The 12941-nt window shown below is 57.2% G+C and overlaps 1 protein-coding gene across 1 annotated transcript in view; it reads right to left on the bottom strand.

The window, feature by feature from the left end:
- C3 (complement C3) overlaps positions 1-8421 on the bottom strand; it is a 32108-nt gene extending 23687 nt beyond the window's left edge. The window contains exons 1-17 of the mRNA XM_055343879.1: positions 8296-8421; positions 7333-7525; positions 6811-6973; positions 6637-6707; positions 4753-4847; positions 4575-4657; positions 4399-4489; positions 4016-4118; positions 3796-3922; positions 3501-3616; positions 3254-3400; positions 2466-2675; positions 2140-2346; positions 1646-1804; positions 1233-1362; positions 928-999; positions 607-810 (exon numbers count right to left, since the gene is read on the bottom strand). Of these exons, the coding sequence (XP_055199854.1) occupies positions 607-810; positions 928-999; positions 1233-1362; positions 1646-1804; positions 2140-2346; positions 2466-2675; positions 3254-3400; positions 3501-3616; positions 3796-3922; positions 4016-4118; positions 4399-4489; positions 4575-4657; positions 4753-4847; positions 6637-6707; positions 6811-6973; positions 7333-7525; positions 8296-8369 (2245 nt within the window). The 5' untranslated portion in view covers positions 8370-8421. The remainder of the gene's footprint in view (positions 1-606; positions 811-927; positions 1000-1232; positions 1363-1645; positions 1805-2139; positions 2347-2465; positions 2676-3253; positions 3401-3500; positions 3617-3795; positions 3923-4015; positions 4119-4398; positions 4490-4574; positions 4658-4752; positions 4848-6636; positions 6708-6810; positions 6974-7332; positions 7526-8295) is intronic.
- Between the last annotated feature and the right edge of the window lie 4520 nt (positions 8422-12941).

Below are 12941 nucleotides of genomic sequence, written 5' to 3'. Positions count from 1 at the left end.
AATGGCGCTTAGGACTCCGGTCATTTCTATCAGTGCCACTTTGTGGTGGAGACAGCTCTGGTTTTTGCTGTAAATGGGGTTATTATAAGAGAAATTTCTGGGGATCCCTGGGTGGCGCAGTGGTTTGGCGCCTGCCTTTGGCCCAGGGCACAATCCTGGAGACCAGGGATCGAGTCCCATGTCGGGCTCCCTGCATGGAGCCTGCTTCTCTCTCTCTCTCTGTGTGTGTCTATCATAAATAAATAAATAAACTCTTTAAAAAAAAAAGATATTTCTCTTAGCTTTGCTTAAGATATATTTGGACTGAGATGTAAAACTTCAAGCGTGTACACGTTTTGTCTTATCCAGACTGGAATGAATGAATGAATGAATGAATGAATGAATGAGTGAATGAAAATGAATCAATAGATGTTAGGCATGGAGTTAGGCACCACTTTGGAAGGCAACATAAATGAGTTTTCTTTGGTCAAGGCCAGTTGAAAACCCATCTCAGACAGAGGCATCCTCCCCTCTGGGACAGGGCCTCTTCCCCAGACAGGTGCACCTCCTCTCCCCTTAGGCCCCTTCCTCTCTCTCAGAGAGCCCCCCCCCCACAGGTGTACTCACTCCTGGCCAGTCCCAGGTTGTCCATGCGGCTGTAGTTGAGCCGCAGCTGCCTGATGTATTTGCAGCACTCGAGGAAAGCCTTCACGCAGCTCTCCGACTCCTCGCGGGAGACGAACTGGGCCCTGCGCTCGCAGGAGAACTTCATGGGGTTGTCCCGCATGCCGCCCTCGCAGCACTTGCGCAGCTCTTTCGGGTACTGGCCCACTGTGGGGGCACAGACGGCGTGTCACGCCCTCTGCCAGGGCCTCGCAGCGGGGAGGACGTCCCCATGGCCAGGGCCTGCCCCCCTTCCCTCTTTGGCTGGGACCCCAGGGCTCCCACCTTTGTCCATCCTCTTCTCCGTGAGCACCACGGAGCGGCGGCGCCGGGCGGCTGGTTTGGGGCACTCAAGATCTGGGGGGCAGGCAGATATTAGGGTGGATTAAGCACCGACCTGGTGAGTCCTCACCGTACTCCTCTCTGGTGCTCCCATTTGACAGAGGAGGAGACTGAGGCTCAGAAAGCAGTGACTTGCTAGATGGTGGCAGAGGCAGGACTAGAACCTAGGGCCCCCTGACCCCAGAACCCTGCCCTCCACCTGCACTCCGCATCTGGGGGTGGAGGCCCCGCCCCTCAGCGGCCCTCACCTCTCCTCTGGGGAGTCTCCAGTTCTTTGTTGGTCTTGAGGGCCAGGCCTGCGTCCACGAACACCCCGGCATAGTCCTTTCCGCTGCCCGCTGTGCAGCCGATGTCCGCCGCCTCCACCACGTTCCAGATCTGCAGGGCAGGAGGAGCCATCGGCGGCCGCACCCACCCCTGCATTCTCATCCCGGGTCCCCCTCAGCGCTGTGTGTGCTGTGTCGGCCGCCACAGCCCGTCTGCATCCATCTGCTCTCCCCTCTGCAGCCTTGACTTCTAGCCCACGTCCGTGTCCCTTCTGACCTCCCTCCAGCCCACGCCTCACCCCACTTCCAGAGCTGTCCCCAGGCCCACCGCCCGCTCTGCCCAACGCCACCCCTTTGCCTCGCCTCCCTCCACCCTGTAGCACCAGGAGGCACACCTTGCTCTGAGTCAGTTTGTTCTTCTTGTTCAGCACGAACACACCCTTGTCCACAGCCACGAGGCCCACGCGGGCCCCCGGGTCTCCCTGGATGGTGAGGGTCGTCTGCTGTCCGGGCAGGTGTGACCTCTGTTCCTTCCCGCTGCCTTTCACCACCAGCTGGGGGGGGGGGCAGAGTGAGGGGTCAGCGCTGCCAGGCCAGGTCTTGGGGCTGCCCTCGTGGGTGAGCGGGGGGAAAGCTGGAGCCAGGCAGAGCAAAGGCAGGAAGGCCAGGAGAGAGAGAATACGGGAGCACGAGAAGCCCTGAGGCCCAAACAGGTCGCAGGGCAGGGAGTGGGCGCAAGAAGGAGCCGGGAAAGGAGAAGACAGAGGCAGAAATGCCATGACCACGGTGGAGAGCCTGCTCGGAAGGCCGGAGAGAGGCAGAGACTGAGAAAACACTGGCCAGGTGGGGAGTCCCAAGGTGAGGGCAAAGGAAGGTTCAGGAAGCTTACGGTGCCCATGCAGGAGTCCTTGACATCCACCCACACGGAATCGGCGACCACTTCCCTCTGGCCGCTGCTACCAAAGACTGTGTAATAAGCCACCAGGCGGAAGGACGGAATGAAGTCCGAAGTGATGGTCAAGGGCAGTACGACCAGGTCCTGGCCACTCTCCCGCTCCTGGCGGCCCACCTTCAAAATCTTCCCTTTGTTCATGATCTGGGGGGAACAGGTGGGCATTAAGGATCAGCAGGGTGGGAGGGAGGATGGGGCGACCTGGGATTGGGGGTGCTGGGGAAGCAGAGAGGAGGGGCCTGGGATCCTAGGGAGCCACGGACCAGGTAGGTGTAGTAGCGGATCTGAGCCTCCTTGCTGGGGTCCGTTCGCAGGTGGAAGTTGACATTGAGAGTTTCCCCTGGCTTCAGTTCCACTCGAGGCACAGACAGATGCAGGTAGTTTCTGGAGTTGCCGATGGTGTTGTAGGGTTGGACTTCCATGGTCCTGGTGGCCTGTCGAGACTCTAGGATACCTTCCTTCTTCGTGCTTACCTGGGCAAGGAAACAGGGATGAATGCTGTCCCCCCTTTCCCCCTACCCTCCAGATGTCCATGGTACTTTCTGTGGCAAGAGGGACTTTGCAAATGGGATTAGGTTAAGGATCTGAGGATGGGGCAGATTGTTTGGATTATCCAGGTCGGTCGAATGTAATCACAACGATCCTTATAAGATAGCTACGCAGGGACGCCTGGGTGGCTCAGTTGGTGAGGCGGCTGCCTTTGGCTCTGGTGGTGATCCCGGGGTCCTGGGATCGAGCCCCACATTGGGCTTCTTGCTCAGTGGGGAGTCTGCTTCTCCCTCTGCCTGCCACTCCCCCTGCTCCTGCTCTCTCTTTCTCTCTCTTTGACAAATAAATAAAGTCTTAAAAAAAAAGAAAGATAGCTGTGCAGACAAGAACCCCTCCATGTGAATGAAAACACCTCTATGTGAACAGCAAAATCCCCTCATGTAAATAAAAGAACCCCACTCTGCAGGTGGCAGGATGTCCGGCAAAGGACAGATGGGGTCCCTCTGTGCAAACTCAGTCCCCCAGCTCTCTGGAACGGGGCCCCAGGCGGGCAAGGACTCACAGTGATGTGCAGGGACTTCTTGCTGTCGGGTGTGTTGATGGTCAGCTTGGCCACACCGTCTTTCTGGGTTAAAGCCTGCACTCTGTAGTTCTGGATCCCCACGGGGACGTGGGGGGCCGGGGAGCCGTCAGGGTTTGTCACGAACACCTGTGGGTGCAGGGGCAGGTGGAGGGGGCTCAGGTGGACCCAGAGGCATGGCCAGTGCTCAGGAGCAGGGCGTGGGGTACAGGCCCACCCAGGGTCTCACCATGAGGTCAAAGGGCATGGCTGGTTTGAAGAACTTGGGCGTCTTGGTGAAGTGGATCTGGTAGGGGGAGGTCACGATGGGGATCGCGTTGCTCTCGGCCTCCACCATGTCGCTGCCTGAGGGGGCCAGCAATGAGGGCGGGCTCCCCTCCAGATTGGACTCCACCTTCATTTTGGGCCTCCCCCCTCAGACTGGGCCTCCTCTGTCAGACTGGATCCCGCCTTCCTACTGGGCCTCCCCCCTCAGACCAGGCCTCCCCACGCAGCTGGGCCTCTGCCCTCAGACCAGGCCTCACCTGAGTGCAAGATAACAGTGGCTGACACGTACAATGACTTCCCCACCAGGGCATCTGGTTGGGAGGGTCGCACCCCTTCCAGCAGGACATTTCGTTTCAGCGTAGCCACCCCATTGCCATCTTCAATCTGGGGAGAGGAAAGGAGGCTCAGGAAGGGGGAGGCGCTAGGCTGGGGGAGGGCGGGAGTTCAGAGTGGAGGCGGCTGGGAGGGGCAGGGCACCAGAATACGGGTGAGGGACTGAGACAGAGAAATCCTCCGGTCCCCATCCTGGACTCCAAAGATGACGAAGGCTGTTCCGTCCACTTCCTTCCCGTATAAGAACCTGAGAGGCAAGAGAGTCTCAGGTGCTTGTCTCCTGAACGGCAGGCCTCCCTCCAAACCTCCACTGACGCATCTCACAGAGCCCCTGGTCCTTCACCTGGTTCTCACCTGGTTCTCACCTGGTCCACATCTGGTCCCTCATCTAGCCCCTCACCTGGCTCCCCGCCCCCCCCCAGGGTCCCTCACCTGGCTCCACCCCGGCCTGCTCACCTGATCCTCATCTGGCCCTCATCTGCCCCCTCACCTGCCCTCCTTGCCTATCCTCCCACCTGGCCCCTCACCTGGCCATGATGGTGACATCCAGGCCCTCTGCACTATCGATATAGTAGAATTTCTGTGCAGGTTCCACCTGGACCTCAAAACTGGGCAGCACTGGGGGAAGAAACACACAGGTTAGGGCGCCAGCACTGGGACCCGGCCCCGCGGGGCCCCCACCCCGGCTCCCTCCTCCTCTCACCGTATTCCTTCACCTCGAACTCAGCGGAGAAGACCTGCTCCGGGGCATCTTCGTAGTGGGCTTGTATCTTCCACTGCCCCATGCTGTGGGGCAGGCACGCAAGTGAGCCGGCCACACCTGGCAGCCCCCACGCCCCCACCCCGGGGTAGGGAACCCCCTCCAGGAAGGCCTGACATACTTGACCAGCTCCGGGATGTACCACGACTGGGACAAGATGCCATCCTGGTTGTGAGAGGACAGGGAGCCCCGCTTGACGGTCACACCATCAGGGGACTGTGGAGGGAGACAGGGACGGTGTGACTCTTCGGAGACCGGGCTTAGCCCCTAGGCTGTCCCCTCCCTCTCTGTGTCTGGCCACTCTCTGCGTGTCATGGTGTAATGACTATTGGGGCGGTGGTTTTTAAACATGCACTTGGGTCAGTCGGCCCGGATTCAAGTCCCCACTCTGCCCTGGATGAGCTGTGCGACCTTGGGCAAGGTACTTAACCTCTCTGTGCTCAATAGGCCCATGTAGAAAAAGGAGAAAAATGGAGCCCCTACCTCATTGGCTTGGGACACGGGTGATGTAAGCAGGTGCTCACCACCCTCAGTGTCGGTCCGAGTACTAACGATCACTAGCATTTATCACCTACTCTGGGCAGGACTCTGTGGGAAGCATCTCATGGGTGCTGAGCCACCACGGATTGCCTACATCCAACTCTTTGACCCACGAGGATACCAATTTCATGTGGTTCGACCAAATACACATGATTTCATTTGTTGCCAATTATTAAACGTCAGGAGACGTCCTGTAAACATCTGGTTTTTTCCTGGCTCCTCTTGGGGATTGGGATAATTGTGGATGATGGATTCCTGTTGCTACAAGGCGACATCTGACGGAAACTGGGCCGAGGCTATGTCGTTAGAGGCATGTGTTCTCTGGTCCCCACAATTCCACTGATCCCCCAAAATCAGCTCAGGGCTGCCGGAACCTGCTCCCTGTTACCATTGCATGATCTTGAGAAATACTCATGACGATCCTCTGAGAAAGACACCCCCCTCTTCCCTCCCTCCTTCACCTCCTCCTTCTATTCTCCCTCCCCCATCCCCCTCCCCCCCCATTCCTTCTAGTAAATTTTTATTAAGCTACTACACGCCAAACACCGTGTTGGGGTCAGGAGGTAAGGCCCTGAAAACACGGGTGAAAATCCCTTCCGGTGTGGAATTTAGGTTCTGGGGAGGTTGGGGGAGGGGGCAACTAGCAAACGAATAAATCCAGTTGATGAGGATGCTAAGAGGAGATGACAGGAAGGGAGAAGAGTGGGGGGTGTGTGTGTATGTTGAGGGGGAGAAGGTTTGCAATCTTACGGGATGCTCCGGGAGGCTTCTCTGTACATTTGGCATGTGGGTGACATTGGAGCAAAGACTTGCAGGACGTGAGGGGGCAGGCAGTGTGGGTATTTGGAAGAAGGGGGTTTTCTGGGTACAGGGGAACAGTCTGTGCAAAGGTCCTGGGGCAGGTCCCACATGGCAGTTGGAGGCCCATGTGGCTGGAGCAGAGTGAGTAGAGGGAAAAGAGAGAGAGAGAGAGAGAGAGAGAGGAGGGGAGGACAGGGAGGGGACAGGGTAGGTCATGCAGGGGCCTTGGGGACCGCTGGAGAGCTTAGGCTTTTACCCCAGGGAGGTGGGAACTCCTGGAGGGCTCTGGGCAGACGAGGGTAGGACCTGAGTTAGGTGCTTGTGGTCGCCCTCTGGCTGCAGGAGGCGGAATGGACTGCGTAGCATTTTTTTTATCTGTCACCCCTATCTTCAGATGAGAAAACTGAGGTCCTGGAAGGTGAAGTGACCCGTCGGGAGTCACGCAGTGGCCAGAGGTTTCTCTGGAGCCAGGATCCACGTGGTATCCCTGGATCCCTGCCCTGTCTCTAGGGCTCTTTCTGTGTCTGGGGCTCTATGTATTTCTTCTGCCTTTAAGTCTCTGCAGGTATGCCTTTTCCGGAGTCTCTTTCTCTGTCTCTCCTGTCTCTTTGTCTCTCCCTGGGTCTCTGCTCGGGGCAGATCTGGGGCCCTGGCTGGCTGGTACCTGGATGCTGATGATAACGCTCCGGCCTATGGGCAGCAGGTTGTGGTCCACGGTGAAGACCCGATAGAGGACTGGAAGGCGGTGGGAGACAAAGGCGGCGGCAGGTGAGCCCTTGGCTCTCCCGGCAGCGGGGCTCCAGCCCTGGCCCTCCCCAGCCGCCGTCCACCCCCTTACCTGTGGAGCTGGGGGTGTAGATGGTCTTGTCCGTCTGGATGAACAGGTACCCACTCTGGAAGCTGACCAGCACCACCTTCTCCAGCACAGTGGCCCCGAAGGCCGCCTGGACAATCACGAACTTGCTTCCCTTCTCTGATTTTGCATCCTTGTTGGCCGGCATCTAGGCACCAACCAGAGGATCATTAGGAGGGTCTTTCCGGGCCCCTGGGCCACATCCAGCGCCCAGGAATTCAGTGGGGCCCACACCTGCCCCTCCTGCCAGTAGCACCTGCCCATCACTTCTGGTCTCCCTGGTGTGCCCAGGTTGGGAGAGCAGGGGGCTCGGAGGTAGGGGTCAGAGAAGGGGATGAGAAGGGGGGCTCAGCGGCAGGTGGCAGGGGTGGCTCTGAGGACCTCCCAGGGGAGAGGAGCTCGGGATGGGAGGGGTTAATTGAAAGAGGAGGCTCCCAGGTGCGATGGGCTCACAACACCAGCACCAGGGAGGCTCAGAGAGCTGCAGGGCTTCAGCAGGTGCCCCACCTGGATGGTGACGGTGCTCATGTACTGATTGGCGCTGGTCAGATCGGTTTTCTCTCTGAACAGCACTTGCTTCTTGGCCGGGAAGTCGTGGACGGTGACAGTGACTTCAGTGTTTTCTTTCAGGTCATGGGCCTCCAGCACCACGGTCTCCTTGTTCTCCAGCCGCAGGATGTTGGGGGTGATCATGGAGAACCTGCCGGTGCGGGTGGGGCATGGGAGGGCTGCCGTTCTAGGGACCTGGCATTCCAACCCTCACCCGCACATCGTGAAACTCCCAAATCCCATATGCAGTAGTCAGATGTCGGGGCTTCCAAAGCAGTACTGCCACAGGATCACTGAACACCACACCCCATGTGCCCTAAACCAGCAGACGCTTGGTTCTGGAAATACCCGCACCCCCCTCCGCATTACCACCCTGAACTCCACAAACACCCAACTCATGAACTCTTGAACTCACAGGCAGCCTGCATTCGTTAACAGCCCAACCCACTGCCCACTGCCCGCACAGGCACCGCATGCACCCTGAATCCTCCTGGGACCTGACCCCACCACTCCGACCCACTGCCCACTGCCCACACAGGCACCCGCATGCACCCTGAATCCTCCTGGGACCTGACCCCATCACTCCAACCCACTGCCCACTGCCCACACAGGCACCGCATGCACCCTGAATCCTCCTGGGACCTGACCCCACCACTCCGACCCACTGCCCACTGCCCACACAGGCACCCGCATGCACCCTGAATCCTCCTGGGACCTGACCCCACCACTCCGACCCACTGCCCACTGCCCACACAGGCACCGCATGCACCCTGAATCCTCCTGGGACCTGACCCCATCACTCCAACCCACTGCCCACTGCCCGCACAGGCACCCACATGCACCCTGAATCCTCCTGGGACCTGACCGCACCACTCCAACCTCAGAAGTAGCTGTGTTTGGGGAGAGGTCATGACCACTCACATGGGGTCCCCCAGTGCCAGGGGGAGGCTGGTCAGTAGCAGCAGCAGCAGGCGGGGGCCCGAGGCAGGCCCCATGGTGCAGGGACAGAGGAGGGACAGAAGGACAGAGGGAGAGGACTGGGGGGGGAATGAGCAGAGGCTGTTGGGGATTGCCTTTTATCTGGCTCCAGCCTCCCCCCACCTTCAGCCCAGCCCACAGCTCCTGTAGCCTCCCCCTCCCTGCAGCTGCCCCAGATTACTCAATACCATTTCCTAAGTTTTTCAATCCCCGGGGCCAGTGTGTCGGGGGTAACTAACCCAAGGGCATGTCCTCCTGCAACATGAACACACCTTCCCCTTGCCATGGCCTCCCTCAGGGTCAAGGCCAGCTGGTGAACCTTTCCCCGCGGCAGCTTCTTTGTGGTGAAGGAACACTGCAGGCCAGAGAGCCTGCACCCCAGATAGCTAAGCCTGACCCCCAGTCCACTTCTGGCGTGCATTTATGAACCAAACCTTTGGCAGGTGACAGACATGGCCTGAATGACTATGATGGTTAATAGAAAAAAAAAAAAAGTCATCATTGAGCAAAGTCCATATTGCTAGCTTTTTCCTCTTTCATCAACATTCCCTTCAGATACTGGTATTACTATCGTTGCAAATTGTATTTAGGGTTTTGGTATGAATACCTAACATCTTCATATGGTTCCACAGCAAGAAGGTGCAAGTAGACACTCAGGGAAAAGGCAATTTTCCTATTCCTGGTGGCAAACATTCAAATCTCGGGTGTCACATCGCAACCAAATGCCTTGTTTCCTTCCAGAGATATCTTATGCATTTATAAATGTTCTCAGGTTTTAAAAACAAATGATTGGGGGATGCCTGGGTGGCTCAGTGGTTGAGCATCTGCCTTTAGCTCAGGGTGTGATCCCAGATCTGGGGGATCTGCAGGGAGCCTGCTTCTCCCTCCACCTGTGTCTCTGCCCCTCTTTCTGTGTCTCTCACGAATAAATAAAATCTTTAAAAAACCCCAAATGATCGGCATTCTCTACCTGCCCTTCTTACTGGTCTGTCCACCCGGGTGACGCCTCGCTTTTTCATAAACCATATCCCTTAGAGATTATTTAACATCAGTGCCAAGAGAGCTTCCTCGTTCTCACCGGCAGCTGCCCCACGTTGTGTTGTGTAAAGGTGACCAGCCTCTTCCCCGTGGACGGACTTCCGTGATTGCAAATCATGTTCTCTCCAGCGAGTGATCTTGAGCCTGCAATCACCTTCCAGCTCTGACACTTATTAGTGCTAAACCTTGGGCACCTGATTAATAACCACTGCGAGCCTCAGTTTCCCCGTGTAAAAGGAGGTGATGATAGCACCCACTTCACAGGGTTGTTATTGCCATGATAAGGCAACCAGCGGGAAGGACCTGGCTAGACGCTGCTGTACGTCCCTCTGTAACTATTGATTTACATACCCACTGACCCCGCAGGAAATTAGTGATCTCTCCCCACCGCCTCACCCCTGACAGCCTGTTGGCAAAGCTCTGTTTGCTTTTTTTTTGCCCCTCTGTCATTTTGATGTGCCTCTGTGGGATCTCCAGCAAGGTTGTGTGTCTGGGGGTGGGGTTGGGGGTAAAGGGGGTGTGAAGTCCCGAGCACAGGAGGCAACTGGTATGTCTGTGGAGGATCCCGATCCTCTGAAGGGCTGGTCTCTAAAGTTCCAAGGAAGGGGTTAATGGGGAACTCAGCGAGGATTTCCTGTAAACCACGCTCCTTTCCTGGCTGTCTGCATGCCTGGAGTGGGGAGGGAGGCATGGAGAAACAGAACAAACTTGGCCCCTGTCTGCTTTGATTGCAACACCCCTTCTTTGGAAGGAGGGACAGTGCAAACCCCTGCTTACCATCCAGAATTGAGATTAGACTTCTGAAACGCGGGAGGGGGGAAAGGGGAACCTGCTAGGATCTCCCAACAGCCCCCCATGACTCCATCTATCCTCCTCCCCACCTAAACCCACCCGGTTTCCTGAATTCATCATAGCCTTAAACACTTCGGGCTCTGTGGTTTGATGGTGTCTGGTCCCCGGGCAGGTGTTGCCCCTGGCTTCTGCCTCCCTGCCACGCTTGGTTCCTTCTTTCTCAGAGCCTTAGTTAATGCCGCTGGATGGTGGGCTGGGGATCGATGACAGTTCCTGCGGTTTTTGACAATGAAAGGTGCTCAGATGCTTGGAACCTGGGCTTGGAGGGAAGCTTCATGCCCGTGGTGGTGCAAGTCTGGGAAGTGTCCTGGCCCTGACCCGACCCGACCCGACCCGCAGGGCCTGCTAGGAGGGAAGGAATTCTTTGAGGCTTCTTCCTGGCCCTGTGCATGTGCACTCACAAGTGTGGGAGGTGGCTGGCAGGCAAGATAAGGCAGCTGGGGGAGAAAGAGGAGGCTCGGGGGGGATGGCACTTCCAGTTAGCTGGTGCACCCTGCCCTGCATTCCAGGCAGGAGGGAGGGGGAGCTGGGCTGCTGGAGCTGGGTAGGGTATCTGGGACATACTTAACAAAAACAAAGTATTTGCTGTTTATCTGCAATTCAAATTGACCTGGGTGTCTTGTATTTCATCCTGCCACTCTCACTGGAAGGGCAAGGAAAGAAAGGAAAGGAAGTGGGGATGGGTTGTGGGGGCGGGGACGTGCCCCTTCTGCCACCCCAGGCCTGCCAGAGTGCAGTTTCTTCCCTGCTGCACCCCTTACCCTTACCCTCACCCATCAGAGGCGGTGCTGGTGCCAGGCCGGAGGGGCAGGTCTCCCCTCCCTCCTGACCCCTTACTTCCAGAGTGGGGTCCTTGCTACACTGCCTTCTGAGAATTTCCCTCCCCCTCCCACGCAACCCGAGAGCTTTCGCTACTCCCTCTATTTATTACCCATTAACTGGAAGGTAAACTTGCCCTGGTTGAGTCTGATCTGCCCCTTGGTTCCTGCCCCCAGCCCCCGCCCCTCATGCTCAGCAGAGACCTGGGCACCAGGGTCCCGTACCCTGGAGGATGCAGGGCCAGAAAGGTTTTGACTCCAGCTGCACCTGCTCCCAGCCTCTGTTCCTAACCTGTAAACGGGACCGTCACAGCCACGGCACGTCCCTCTGAGTCTTGGGGTGACAGACGGGTGGCATCGGCAGGCAGGATGGTCAGCCCGGTGCCCGGCACGTAGCAAGTGCTCGAGGCACTTGGACTGTATTTTTATTTTTCCCAACACCTGCTCCTCCTCCTTGGTGCCTTATTTCGGGGATAGGCCTGCCAGGCCTCCGGGCTGGGGGTCCCCCCAACCCCCTTTCTCCCTGTCCCCTGCATTCTCTGTGTGCGGCCTCTCTGCTGCAGACTTCTTCTAACCCACCTACTCTACAGCAACTGGGGACCTTTTTTTTTTTTTCTAAAAACACAGCTTTGTGATCCTACAGAATTATGATGTCGAGTACAGGCATGCACACTAACGAGGCGAAGGGCTCCGTGAGGCCCAGACACAGCACCTCATCTATCTCACAAACCTCGTGTGTTCTGCACCCCTACATTACAGACCAAGAAACTGAGGGCTTTGGCCACCTGCCCAAGATCCTCTAGCTGGCAGGAGCTGGGCTCCTGAGCCCCTGCTCCTAAACCGTATGAGTTTCTGACGGCTGCTGTAACAAATGACCAGGAATTTGGTGGCTTAAAAGAACACCTATTTATTATCTTACAGGTCTGGAGGGCAGAGATCTGCAATCGAGGTGTGGGCAGGCCTGCGTTCCTTTGGGAGGCTCCAGGGGAGGAATCCTCTTCCTGCTGCTTCTGCTTCTAGAGGCCGCTTCTCTCCGTGCCTGGCGGCCCCTCCCTCCAGCCCCACAGCACACCACCCTCCCAGCCAGTCACCCCTTCTCTGACAGACGTCACTGCCGCCTCTTACAAGGATCCTGGTGATGACACTGGGTAGAGTCCAAGGATCACCTTCTGTCTCAGGGTCTTTAACTAAATCACAGCCGCAGGGTGCCTTTTGTAGTGTAACGTAAAGTTGGCAGGTTCTGGGGATTGGTTGTGGATGTCTTTGGGGATCCTGATCCTGCCCACCCCTGCACGCACAGGAAGTAAAAAAAAAACTCGGCCCTGTATGGCCATGTCTTTCCCTGCTTTCAACTTTTCCGTGGCTCCTGCAGGCACTGGCACGAAGTCCAACTGTGTCTGTGTCTTTAGGCTCCTGCCAGCTGCTCCCCCTCCCCCCTGTCCCCCCCTTCCCTGCCAGCCCTACAGTGGGACTCGTAGGCTATTCTGGGCTTCTCTGCCTTGCAGCATAACTTCCTCAGTCTGCAATGCCTCTCCACTTCCTTGTCTGGCTGGACTATTTATTCATCTGGGCCCGTTATACTTGTTTCCGTTTGCAGGAAGACTTGACCCCAGCCCAATTCTCTACCCATTCATTGTCCCATGCCTGTGCAACCCTCCCGCCCAAAAAAGTATTTCCCAGAGCTCCGAAAGGGGCTCAAGGTGCTCCAGCTGAAGGGGACGGGACGGGGGACAGGAGACGAACTATATCTCTGGAGCTGCCTACGTGTGTGCACAGGTGCATCCCTAATCCGAGGTCATTCCTCAAAGTTCAGGGCAGTTCACGCAAGGTCAGGCTCACAGCATTATCATGTGTGATCCTCAGCAACCTGGTGGGACCCCC

This window comes from Nyctereutes procyonoides, unplaced genomic scaffold (genome assembly GCF_905146905.1).
Source record: "Nyctereutes procyonoides isolate TBG_1078 unplaced genomic scaffold, NYPRO_anot_genome, whole genome shotgun sequence".
NCBI lineage: Eukaryota > Metazoa > Chordata > Mammalia > Carnivora > Canidae > Nyctereutes > Nyctereutes procyonoides.
This window is presented reverse-complemented; position numbering and strand designations above follow the sequence as displayed.